At 37.0% G+C, this 14373-nt stretch overlaps 1 protein-coding gene across 1 annotated transcript; it reads left to right on the forward strand.

Annotated features, from left to right (window-relative positions):
- Window positions 1-7668: 7668 nt before the first annotated feature.
- On the forward strand, window positions 7669-12955 carry Tusc1 (tumor suppressor candidate 1). Its single transcript, XM_047525493.1, has one exon. The coding sequence runs from the start codon at window positions 7912-7914 to the stop codon at window positions 8512-8514; it is 603 nt and encodes a 200-aa protein (XP_047381449.1). The 5' UTR covers window positions 7669-7911; the 3' UTR covers window positions 8515-12955.
- The last annotated feature ends 1418 nt before the right edge of the window (window positions 12956-14373 follow it).

The raw sequence follows: 14373 nt of genomic DNA on the forward strand, positions 1-14373 counted from the left end.
AGGCTAGGGACAGCTTTCTTCGGAAGCACTGCATTATCAAGTTCCTCCAAGACATCAGGCTACTGAAGGCTGCGAGGTGATATACTGGAAATCTATAGGGACAATACAAGCCAATAAGGAAATCTGCAATATCTCAGAGTCCCACTGATAGCTGACCAATATGAGAAAACAAGAGAAGAAAATGTCCCAAACAAACCTAGATACTACATCAATAAAACCCAATGAAAGCACAGCAGAAGAAATGTCAGAAAGGGAGTTCAGAATGTACATAATTAAAACAATCAAGGAAGCAAACGAGGAGATGAAAGAGCAAATGCAGGCATTGAAGGAAGAGATAAAAGAGCAAATGCAGACATTAAATGATCGCACCAATCAACAGTTAAAAGAGCAAATATGGGAAGCAAAAGATCATTTCAATAAAGAGTTAGAGATACTGAAAAAAAAATAAAACAGAAATCCTTGAAATGAAGGAAACAATAAACCAAGTGAAAAACTCCATAGAAAGCATAACCAATAGAATAGAACACCTGGAAGACAGAACTGAAGACAAAATATTTAATCTTGAAAACAAAATTGACCAAACAGAGAAAATGTTAAGAAATCATGAATTGAATCTTCAAGAATTATGGGATATCATGAAAAGGCCAAATTTAAGAATTATTTGGATTGAGGAAGGCTTAGAGAAACAAACCAAAGGAATGAACAATCTATTCAATGAAATAATATCAGAAAATTTCCCAAATCTGAAGAATGAAATGGAAAACCAGGTACAAGAGGCTTATAGGACTCCAAATATACAAAATTACAACAGACCCATACCAAGACACATTATTATGAAAATTCCTTACAAAATAAAGACAGAATTTTGAAGGCTGCGAGAGAAAAGAATCAAATTACATTCAAGGGACACCAAGAAGAATATCAGCAGATTTTTCAATCCAGACCCTAAAAGCTAGAAGGGCCTGTAACAACATTTACGAAGTCCTGAAAGAAAACGGATGATAACCAAGAATCTTATACCCAGCAAAACTTATTTCAGATTTGACGACAAAATAAAATCCTTCCATGATAAACAAAAGCTAAAAGAATTTACAAAAAGAAAGCTGGCATTACAGAACATTCTCAGCAAAATATTCCATGAGGAAGAGATGAAAAACAACGATGCAAATCAGCAACGGGAGGAACTAGCCTAAAGGAATATCCAAATAAAGGAGAAATGAAATCATGTCAAAAAACAAAAATGAGTCAAATGACTGGGAATACAAATCATATCACAATAATAACCCTGAATGTTAATGGCCTGAACTCATCAATCAAAAGACATAGACTGGCAGATTGGACTAAAAAGAAAAATCCAACAAATGCTGCCTGCAAGAGACTCATCTCATAAAAAGAGATACTTATAGACTAAAGGTGAAAGGATGGGAAAAACATACCATACACACGGACACAGCAAAAAAGCTGGTGTATCCATCCTCATTTCAGATAATGTGGACTTCAAGCCAAAACTAGTCAGAAGGGATAAAGAAGGATATTACATACTGCTTAAGGGAAGCATAAATCAGCAAGACATAACAATCATAAATATCTATGCTCTGAACATTGGCTCATCCAAGTAGGTCAAACAAATCCTCAATTCCAGAAATCAAATAGACCAAAACACAATAATACTAGGTGATTTTAACACACGTCTCTCACCACTGGATAGATCTTCCAGACAAAAATTGAAAAAAGAAACCATAGATCTCAGTAACACAATCAACAACTTAGACTTAACTGACATATATAGAATATACCATCCAACGAAGAACGAATACACTTTCTTCTCAGCAGCACATGGATCCTTCTCTAAAATAGACCATATTTTATGCCACAAAGCTACTGTTAGCAAATACAAGAAGATAGAAATACTACCTTGTATCCTATCAGATCATAATAGATTGAAATTAGAAATAAATGACAGAATAAAAAACAGAAACTTCTCCAATACCTGGAGATTAAATAATATGATATTATATGATGAATGGATAACAGAAGACATCATGAGGGAAATAAAAAAATTCTTAGAAGTAAACAAGAACAAAGACACATCATATCAAAACCTCTGGGACACTATGAAAGCAGTACTTAGAGGAAGATTTATTTCATGGAGCGCATTCAACAAAAGAAGTAAAAATCAACAAATAAACGACTTAACACTACAGCTCAAAGCCCTAGAAAAATAAGAGCAGAGCAACACCAAGAGTAGTAGAAGACAGGAAATAGTTAAAATGAGAGCTGAAATCAACGAAATTGAAACAAAAGAAACAATCAAAAAATTAACAAAATAAAGAATTGGTTCTTTGAAAAAAATAAACGAAATTGATAAATCCTTAGCCACACTAACAAAGAGAAAGAGAGAGAAAACTCAAATTACTAAAATTTGGAATGAACAAGGAAATATCACTACAGACATGAGTGAAATACAAACATAATTAGAAGTTATTTTGAAAATCTATACTCCAACAAAACAGAAAACCTCAAAGACATCAACAAGTTTCTAGAGACATATGAATTACCTAAACTGAACCAGGAGGACATACACAACTTAAATAAATCAATTTCAAGCAATGAAATAGAAGAGATCATCAAAAGCCTACCAAGAAAAGTCCAGTACCAGATGGGTTCTCAGCTGAGTTCTACAAAACCTTTAAGGAAGAGCTCATTACAATACTCCTCAAATTATTCCATGAAATAGAAGAGGAGGGAACCCTCCCAAACTCATTCTATGAAGCCAATATCACCCTGATACCTAAACCAGACAGAGACACATCAAGGAAAGAAAATTTCAGACCAATATCCTTAATGAATATCGACACAAAAATTCTCAACAAAATTTTAGCAAATCGCATCCAAAAATATATTAAAAAGATAGTGCACCACAATCAAGTGGGTTATATCCCAGGGATGCAAGGTTGGTTCAACATTCGGAAATCAATAAATGTCATTCACCATATCAACAGACTTAAAGTCAAGAATCACATGATTATTTCAATAGATGCAGAAAAAGCATTCAATAAAATACAGCATCCCTTCATGCTGAAAACTCTAGAAAAAATAGGGATAGTGGGAACATTCCTTAACATTGTAAAGGCAATCTACGCTAAGCCCATGGCCAATATCATTCTAAATGGTGAAAAACTGAAAGCATTCCCCCTAAATACTTGAACAAGGCAGGGATGCCCTCTTTCACCGCTTCTATTCAACATAGTCCTTGAAACTCTAGCCAGAGCAATTAGACAAACCAAAGAAATTAAAGGGATATGAATTGGAAAAGAAGAACTCAACCTATCCCTGTTTGCTGATGACATGATTATATATTTAGAGGAACCTGGAAATTCCACCAGAAAACTTTTAGAACTCATAAGTGAATGCAGTAAAGTAGCAGGTTGCAAGATCAATGCTCATAAATCCAATGCATTTTTATACATAAGTGATGAATCTTCAGAAAGAGAAGTTAGGAAAAATACTCCCTTCACAATAGCTTAAAAAAAAATAAAATAAAACACTTGGGAATCAATCTCACAAAAGAGGTGAAAGACCTCTACAATGAGAAATACAGAACACTAAAGAAAGAAATTAAGGAAAATCTTAGAAGATGGAAAGATCTCCCATGTTCTTGGATAGGCAGAATTAATATTGTCAAAATGGCCATACTACCAAAAGTGCTATACAGATTCAAATGCAATTCCAATTAAAATCCCAATGATGTACCTTACAGCAATAGAGCAAGCAATTATGAAAGTCATCTGGAAGAATAAGAAACCCAGAATAGCTAAAGCAATCCTTAGCAGAAAGAGCGAAGTAGGGGGTATCGCAATACCAGAACTTCAACTCTACTACAAAGCAATAGTAACAAAAATGGCATGGTATTGGCACCAAAATAGACAGGTAGATCAATGGTACAGAATAGAGGACACAGACACAAACCCAAATAAATACAATTTTCTCATATTAGACAAAGGGGCCAAAAAATATGCAATGGAGAAAAAGATAGCCTCTTCAACAAATGGTGCTGGGAAAATTGGAAATCCATATGCAACGGAATGAAACTAAACCCCTATTTCTCACCCTGCACAAAACCCAACTCAAAATGGATCAAGGTCCTCAGAATTAGACCAGAGACCCTCCATCTTATAGAAGAAAAATTTGGTCCAAATCTTCAACTTGTCGGCTTAGGATCAGACTTCCTTAACAGGACTCCCATAGCACAAGAAATAAAAGCAAGAATCAACAACTGGGATAGATTCAAACTAAAAAGCTTTCTCTCAGCAAAGGAAACTATCAGTAATGTGAAGAGAGAGCCCACAGAGTGGGAGAAAATCTTTGCCACTCATACTTCAGATAGAGCACTAATTTCCAGAATATATAAAGAACTCAAAAAACTCTACACCAAGAATACAAATAACCCAATCAACAAATAGGCTAAGGAAATGAACAGATATTTCACAGAAGATGTGCAAGCAATCAACAGATATATGAAAAAATGTTCAACATCTCTAGTAATAAGGGAAATGCAAATCAAAACTACCCTAAGATTCCATCTCACCCCAAATAGAATGGGGATTATCAAGAACACAAGCAACAATAGGTGTTGGCGAGAATGTGGGGAAAAAGGTACACTCATACCTGGTGGGTGTTGCTGGTGGGTTGCAAATTAGTGCAGGCACTCTGGAAAGCAGTATGGAGATTCCTCAGAAAGCTTGGAATGGAATCACCATTTAACCCAGCTATTCCACTCCTTGGCCTATACCCAAAGGACTTAAAATCAGCATACTACAGAGATGCAGTCACATCAATGTTCATAGCTGCTCCATTCACAATAGCCAGATTGTGGAACCAACCTAGATGTCCTTCAATTGATGAATGAATAAAGAAACTGTGGTATATATATACAATGGAATATTACTCAGCTATAAAGAATGATAAAATTATGGCATTTGCAGGCAAATGGATGAAATTGGAGAATATCATGCTAAGTGAGATAAGCCAATCTCAAAAAACCAAAGGACAAATGGTCTCTTGATAAGCAGATGATGACACATAATGTGGGGGTGGGAGGGGTTAGTGTTAGGATTAGGGTTAGGTTTAGGGTTAGGGTTAGGGAAGGGGTAAGAATGGAGGAAGAAGGACTGTATAGAGGGGGGGTGGGAGAGGTGGGGGAAGGGAAAATAACAGAATGAATCAAACAACATTACCGTATTTAAATTTATGATTACACAAATGGTATGCGTTTACTCCATGTACAGAGAAACAACATGTATCCCATTTGTCTACAATAAAAAAAAAAAAGGAATAACCATTCTAACAGTGGAATAAAAAAGAAGAAAACGAAGTTGAAATTATAATTATTTCAAGAAGATAGTAAAACCAAGTATCTCCAAATGACTTACTACATTTTTCTGCTCTTTTATTTCAAATCATTTTAAGAAACTCGAAGTTCAAAGACTATTTCTTGTATAATCTTGATTTTTATATTTTCAAGAAATAATATTTAGTTTTAAAATTTCTTGAACAAAAGCTCAAGTATTCTACCGGAGCTTATATCTTTTTATTCATAAAACAGTTAAGGTTTTTTTAGGAGAATTCTAACCACTTACTGTTGAGGAAGAGCAGCTAAAGGGACTGGGATGAATATGATGGAAAAGAAGGGATGACTGAACCCAGGGGCTCACACACGCACTCTACATTTTATGACCTCTTAGTGACATTCACAGAATTTTGTTCTTTGAAGAGAAGGCCTCCCCAAGTTGCTCAGACTGGTCTTGAACTTGTCAACCTCCTAATTTAGCCTTCTGAGTAGCTGGGATTACAGGCCTGTGCCAACGCACCTGGTGATTCATGTTCTTTTGAGATTTCTATGTACCAAACTGTTACTGTTTGGAAGCTCCTATTCATCAAAGGAAGCACAGATGTCTAACTTTTTTCAAATTAGAACCACATATATTTATTTTCTTCTTTTAAAGCCCATTATAGCCCTACATTTAAGTTTTATCAGTTGTATAATTTATCTGAAATTTTTCATTTTATTTCCATATATTATCTTATTTGTCCAATGATATTTTCATAAGTAGACCACTAGCTATAGTGGGAAGAAGCATTTGACATGGCAATATTTAGAAATAAATGTACTGCTTATCTAAAGGTATTTTACAAGTGAATAATTTTGGCAGTGATCATTTTACTCTTTTGCCTCAAATCCCCTTTTGATTTAGAAATTACAGTGTCTATCTCCCGTTTAGACTGATTGGTGGAATCTCCACTAACTATAGGTGTACATTCATTGCTACCTGAGAATACTTTCATTACTGTTATTATACTTTTGATCGATTGTTTTTCCTTTACCCTTTCTTCTCTTTCATTCTCTTCATCCCTCCTTCTCTTCCCCTTTCCCCTTCCTTCCTTTTAATGAAGTAAATATAGTTGTATATACCATCTCCTTGCCTCACAGTCATAATAAAAATGAACTCTACCTTTTTCGAAAATACATAAAAAATTAGATAGTTACTATTAACATATATCAGATTAGCAATTGAATTGGATTTTCTTTGGCTTGCTCAGTTATGCTGGCTCATCATAGCACTTCACATCACTCCATTCATTTATCAGGATCCATGTATTTAGGATTTGAGTGCTATGTATAGAGGGCATGCCAGCAGGCCTTTCCATTCAACACAGGCCAATGTTCTCTAAGAAATCTATTAGCTAATGATTCATCACAATAACTATAAAAATTCAGAACATATTCTGCAAGTCCAACAGTCTAATTTTATTAGAGAAGCAGTAGAAAGAAGATACTAGTAGAATGACAAATGTGGAGGTACAGTGAGGAGTGGGACCAGCAAAAAATAAAACATAACACTCAGCACTAATGTCAGTTTTTTCTCTAGTTTATGAGGCAGATCTGACTATTCCACAGGCCCTCAAGATCCAAAATCTCTCAATCTGAGAGTTCATCATCTTTCCTTAAAACATAAATGTTTTCTCCTACAGTTTCTATATACACCGGGAGAACATATTCTTGGTTCCATAAGCCAAGGGCAAGTCAGTTCCTGTCTGCAACAAGGTTTACAGTATCTGTTTTTAATGGAAACTAAGAATGGCATGATCTTTCATAAAACTAAACTTTTATTTTTTGAAATTCTGAGGTTTTGGGGAGTGGCTTGAGCAAATAAAACAGTTATCACCTTATCTCCATAAAGTTCCAAACAATTTACAAAGTGGATCTCTGGCTGTAGAGAACTGGGAAACGTCTGTAGGATCTCGAATGCTACCTGTTCTTGCTCCAGAGCCTCTCAAGACAGGTGCTCAGCCCAATTCTGCTGAACGCTGTGTTAAGCACAGGGATGGGTTAAACCGATAAGTTTTAAACAAAGTAATGACAGCTTTTCAATTTGCCTCACAGTTCTGTCCCATTGTTTATATTATTAGCAGCAGAAGTAGTAGTTTTCGGATTGCCGTCTAAAGAGCAAAGTAACCAGTGGTGGTTGCGCTGGAGAGCAGGACTGGACGAGGCCGGCCGGTTCCTGCAGTGCCCGGGCCTGCACGGAAGCGCCCTGGCAGCACCCAGCGGAGGATACTCGTTTTTCCCCGCCCGGCCAGAGGGCTGAGCAGCAATGCGCTCCCCAGGGGCATTGTGTGTGTGCTGGGTCCAGAGATAGCAGGCCCAGGGGGGTAGCTCCACCGCGGGAGACAGGACACGCCTCAGCCCGGGCAAATTCCCGGCCTCTTCTGGCCTCAAGCCAGCAGTCGCCGCTCGCCACCTCTCTACTCTGCCGTCGCCCGGCCGCCCCGCCGGGCCCCGAACTAGCCCGCGCCTTGGCGCGCGGCCCCCGGGCCCTCGGCGCTGGCGGCTCGGTTGGGACCGGACGGATGTGGCGCATGCGTGGTGGCGCCACCCGGCGCGGGAGCTGTGGCGGCGGGGACATAGATGGGCCAGGCCGCCCGGGCCGGGTTCCGCAGCGTGGCGGAGGCGACGGGGGTTGGCGAGGCCGTGCGGGCGGCGCCCGACAGCAGCTGGAGGAGCGGTTCGCCGACCTGGCAGCAAGCCACTTGGAGGTCATCCGCGCGCGGGACGAGCGGGACCGGCAGAATGCACGGCTGCGAGAGGAGAACGCCCGACTGCGGCTCGAGAACCGGCGGCTGAAGCGCGAGAACCGCAGTCTCTTCCGTCAGGCTTTGCGGCTCCCAGGGGAGGGCGGCGACCGGGTGCCCGCGGAGGCGGCCCTGGGTCCCCCGGAGGCTGGCACGAACCGGAGGGAGAGAGGTGGCCGCCGTGAGGATGAGCCGGGCAGCCCCAGGGCCCTGAGGGCCCGGCTGGAGAAGCTGGAGGTCATGTACCGCAGGGCCCTGCTGCAGCTGCACCTCGAACAGCAGGGGCCGCGCCCGCGTGCGGACAAGGAGGAGCCGCCTGTGCTGGAGCCAGACTCTGGCCTCTGTGCCCGGGACCCGGCGCCCCCGGGGCCCTGGCTGTAGCCCCGGGCCGCAGCCGTCAAGGGCGGGGCCTTCTGCGCGCCCCTCCTCCCGCGCTCGCCGCTCCCCCGCCCTGCAGCGCTGGACCACTGAGCTCAGTGCAGCCAGCCCAGCAGCGGACACTTCCGGTGGCGCCCTGCCTCTGCCCGAGGGGTCCTGCTGGTTTCGGGGCTCTGGAGGCCCCACGTGTGCGGGCACCTGCCTCTGGGTCTTACTGGTTCCACCGGAAGAGGCCCTGCAACTGACGCGCGGGTTTTGAAACAGCAAGAACTAGCGCCTGGAATCACTTCCTAATTCATGAACCTTTCTAAGTGCTTTTTTGCTTCTCAGTTATAATTCTTGGAGGGTTGAATAATGCATTTTGAGTTGGTCGAATTTGATGTTCTTTCTTCAGTCCACTAAAGCCGCCAGTTATTATCTCTTGTGTGGCTAATACTTTTTGAGTGTTTTTATAAATCGGTATTAAATGGATATCCTATGAAGTACTACCTTTTTATAAGAAAGATGATATTTATGACTTAGAAACTCATGTCTGCCCCTGACTCAGTCCGCATACATTTAATATATACTGATTTGTTTCACCCCAGAGAATTTTTAAGTATCTACCTATAGGTAATCCTTCGAATTGGTAAATAAATGTAGTTCATTAAAAGTGATATAAAAGCTTCCCATGACTATTATTTGAAGTGTGTTAGATTTTTATATATGTCTTTAAGAGATGTATATCTAACCTATTTTAATACCTAGTTTTGGTTATCCTTTGTAAGCTTTTTTTTTTTTTTTCGCTTTATGTAACTGTTGTTTTAAAATAATGTAAAGATTAGTTCATCTAAGCATTTTTCATTATTATTACATTAACGTTGGAGGTTAATCAATGTGTAGCTAATTTGTGTTATTTTGACTGTTTAACAGCTTTTAAGAAATTATAAGTTACTTTTACATCAAAAGCACCCAAGCAGAGTGATTTTAGTTTTCATCATTGTGGCCAGGAAAAAAACGTGATTGATAACAAATGTTCTAAGATCACTTTTCTTCCTTTTGTTCATGAAGAACACTTTGGCCTACTAAGTAGTGAAACCAAATGGCATTTGTCTGATAAAAACTGAGGAGGCAAAAAGTGTGACCTCTTTTCTCACGCATCCTCAGGGTCATGGTCAACACTTCTATAATTAAAGACAGGTTAACAAGAAAAAGCAGATTTATTTAACAAAGTTTTAGGTAAAACAAGAGCCTTCAGAAATTAAGAATTAAAGACTCAATGAAACCTGTGTTTTTGCCCACATGGGAGGAAAGGACATCCTTGTGATTGAACATGTATTGAACAAAAAGTGTGACCTATTAGTAATAGCCTGGTTTCTTGGCCTCTCTGTGTGGCATTCTTTCCTTAGGCTTTAGGACAAGATCCCTTCTAGAATTAAGGGGTCTTCAGATCTACTATCCGACAAAACAAGTTAGAGAATTTCTTTATGGCCTGCTACTAAACAAAAAAGATGAGAAGGTTTGAAAATATTTCTACATTTTGTAATTTTCTTTGAGGTGAAGTTTGGCAATTGTCTTTGAGCTGAGTTTCTGTGCGCTGCCTTGGGAAAAAGCAAATTCTAGTTTGAATAGTCTGTCTGGGAGAGAGAGGCAAGCAGGATAAAGAAGCATAGGAGAAAAAGACCTCTTCTGAAGCTCTTCCTGAGTCCTTCAGTCCACAAAGTACTAAGCGTGACAAAGTACTGTACTTCTGAGTATTGTTTTCTGAGCCCCCAAAACTCATGAGTTTAAGAGTATTCAAGTAATGGAAAGCATCAGGGAAAATCAAATGATGAGTAGAGTTGGTTGCTACATATGGCATAGTCCAAAAATTCCAAATATTTATTATAATGCAGATATTTATAACAAACCAATGTGCCATGGAAACTTGTGCTAGTTCTTCTAGTTTGAAGTATTGCAAACACTTTCCAATTTGCTTATAGGTAATTGATACTCAGTTTTGAATATTTAAATTTTCCCTATGGTCAGAATATAAAAGCAACTTGGCAAAAAAAAGGTAGGTATATGAAAATTAATCCTAACCTCCTTTACTTCATTTTCTGACTGGGAAAGAAATAAAATATGTTCAGGAGCAGGGAAATTTAAGAATCAACATTTATTTAACATACTACTATTTAATTGTAAATTTAGGGTTAAGTTAGTTAATTTCTTTAAGTTTTAGTTTTCTCTTTAGTGAAAGGACAATAGCATCTACCTCAAAATGTAAAAATTTTATTGAGATAAGCAAAATTCCTACTTCAAATTAAGTGCTCATTTTGTGAGAATTGCAGCTCAAAGCATGAAAATTGAAAATGCATATTTTGCCTAATACTTTGTATTGCATTCTGGATTTTGTTGTGTATGACTTTATGAGTATTATTAGATGTATGTAAATTTTGAATATGTTGACATTTTTCACTCATAAGCAAACGGGATATAAAACCTTGTAAGGGGATAATGTAATATAATGTTCAAAAATATTTTCCATTTATTACAAAATTATATATATTCAACAACCAAGCAAAGTATTTGGTTGTATAGTTCTTAAGTACTTTGTCTTAAAATTGTGTGCAATGTAAGTCTGAGTGAATACACAGATTACTTTGGAGCATAATTCCTTAAAGGCACTAAAAATTCTGAAAGGAAGTGCCCTGGAAGATGCATCAAGGCTAATATATATTTCAATTTTGATGATATTTTCCAGGGGTAACCAATAAAGTCATATGAAAAATGTTTTGTTACATCAAAATATGTTATTAGAGCTGAGCGCAGTTGCACACACCCATAATCCCATTGGCTCAGGAGGCTGAGACAGGAGGATTGCTAATTCAAAGCCAGCTTCAGCAATGGTGGGGTGCAAAGCAACTCAGTGAGAATCTGTCTCTAAATAAAATACAAAATAGGGCTGAAGATGCGGTTCAGTGGTTGAGTACCCAAAGTTCAATCTCCTATACCCCACCCAAAAAAACTATTATTAAAAAATTTGGCCTAAGATCAGTTTAATCTAAAACTAAAACTGTAGTTCACCATTGTTTTCATAATTTCAGATGAGTTGTGCAGTAAGAGGGTTTACAATTTTAGAAGACACAAAAGTATTTAAATAGCATTTTCATAACTGCTACTCACAAAATATATTTTATTTTTTCTCTATAAAAATTAGGATATGAATCAAAGGAATAAAAATAAGTTTTTATGTAGCTCATAGAAGAAATAACTTGTTAAACTTTTTAAACATTATAAATATTTGAATAATATTTGAAAACATCTTCTTTAAGTATTCTCACATAATATTGTCAATTCATAAGTATTCCAGAATGAAACTAAGACCAATTATTTAATAAATTGGATCGATAATATATACTAACAAATAGCAGCATGATCTTGATTCCAATGCCAAAAGACTATTTTCTGTTTTGCTGAAGGGAATGAGTTTTACTGAGAATTTGTTTCAAAAACTTCAAAAAATCTTTACAAATGACAGAATTTATTTATATTTCTATTTAGTGATAAATTAATGCACTATATATTCTATTTTTTCTGCTATAAGCTTATGTTCATCCACCTATCTTACCTGCTATAGATAGTATACAATGAAAGTGTTAAAAATCAAGGAAAAGATTTTAATTATATGCATATCTGATTACTAAAATTAATCATTGCTAAAATGTCAAATTTTAAGGCTTAAGATTACTGTATCTCAAAGGTCAGAATTAAATTATATTGTCTTTATTACATAACTGATATTGTTTATTACAAAATTAATATTCAGAATTTTCTTATTTGCCAGTATGTAGTTCCTATAGTTTGGATGAGGTTTGTCTACCAAGGTTTATACACTGGAAGCTTGGTCTCCAGTGTGGTGGCATTAGCAGTCGGTAGAACCTTTAAGAAGTGGGGCATAATAGAAGGTGGTTGGGTCATCAGGGGCATGTCTTCTGAAGGGCATGTATTAACCAGTGACTTTATAATGGCACCAAGTTCCTGAAATATCAAATAGAAAGATTACTGAAATTAAAAACTTAAAGATGCACATACGCCCACACATGCACATAAATGTACATACACATAGATTCGTGAATTTTCAATGTGGTATCCATTTCCTTTGATGTAAATGTGGCATTTTATATTTTAAAAACTTTCAAAAAGTTATTTACATGTAAGAACAAGTATTTTTGTTTTAAACTTTGTAAATTTTAAAGTAGAAATACGTAGTTGCTTTATGGATTGAAAAAATTGACATTTTCATTCACATATGTACTATCCATATGGGTATGAATTCCAAGACATTGCTTAAAATAAACAAGGATATATAGCTGCTAAATTTTGTATAGAGCATTCCTATAATTATGAACCATTTCTGAAAATTGTATGTCATTAAAATATGGTTTTAATAGCCTCTACTTAGTAAACATTATTCTATTTCAAATGTAAGTCTAAATGTATAATTTGAGGGGGAATGATTTCTGTTCATCTTGTTTCTTATGTACTAAAATTCTACAATTTTAAAGCTGAAGAGACCTTGGAGAATTTTACCTGTGTCCTTCAGAATTTTTATGTTAACTAGTTAACTTTCAAGGGATCTACATTTACATTGCACTATACTTATGGTCAATTCAGATCTAGCATATAGTTTTCTGTCTTCATTCAGGCTTTCTCTAGAATGCAATGCAGCTGGGAAGTTGTTGCTGTGACCATTTTCAAGAATTTTTAATAAGAGTTAATGTGAATGCTCTTTCATGATGTCTAAGAGAACCCTTTAACTCTGAAATTTAAACTTTTGTGAGGTGAAGAACAATGTTCTACTTTAAACATAATTCAGATTTTACTAGATATAATGATATAAAGAAGACTTTGATGTATACATTTGCTCTTTTACGTATGTAAATGCCTATGGAGGCTTGAATTTCAAAGAAAGTATGACTTAAATACTTAAATATACTCAATAATGAAATAGTATAGCTGATATTTATTTCTCATATCCTCAGTACCATTTTGTTAAGCATAATTTCTCTAATCATAACTGATTGCTGGTGTTAACTTTCATTGTGCTCCCAGATTGAATGTGTGTTTCAAAAGTTTCAAGAGCATTATTGACTGATGGAAGAATACTATTATAATCCTATTATAGTTATAATTAAAGATATTATTTTAAATAAATTGTAATTATCACATGTTAATGTTGATAATCCTAGTTTCTCTTGATCTGTTATGCTGTTTCTGCACATTTTGAAGTATGTTCTTCAAGACAACATGGATAGGAAAAAAAAAAGGCAAATGCTTAGAGAAAGAATGAGGACAGAAACAAGTAGTTGAAGAGAGTTCATGAATAGAAAGGAGATGATCATATAGGTCAACATAATTCCCACTCTTCCTTGTATTCTCACATCTCAGAAAGGGAGAGCTCTGGTCATATTATCCCTTCAAAAGCCACTAATCCTATTCATGAGGTCTTCACCTTCATGAACTAATTACCTCTCAAATGCCTCACCTCCCAATGCCAGCATATTGAGATTAGAATTTCAACATAAGAACTTTGAGAGAAACATAAACATTCAGTCCATTGCAAAGGATGTTGTTGAGTAGCCTATTAGGTCTTCTTTATTTTTTTTAACTCCAAAATATATTCAGTGAAATTCTTTATAATTTCTCCATTAAGATACAAACATATATGCAATATACCTGCACTATTTTCCTTGTATGACTCAGCTAAGGAAAACATTTGAATCTGTCTCTGTCAACTTTCTATGAAAAACCTATATTCCCATATCTTTAATCCTGTTTCAACATATTTCTGAAAGATGATGAATTAAAGGAAAAGTGCACTTCCCAGCAGTTCCTTAGCAC

The sequence above is a fragment of the Sciurus carolinensis genome, chromosome 14 (assembly GCF_902686445.1).
Source record: "Sciurus carolinensis chromosome 14, mSciCar1.2, whole genome shotgun sequence".
Lineage (NCBI taxonomy): Eukaryota > Metazoa > Chordata > Mammalia > Rodentia > Sciuridae > Sciurus > Sciurus carolinensis.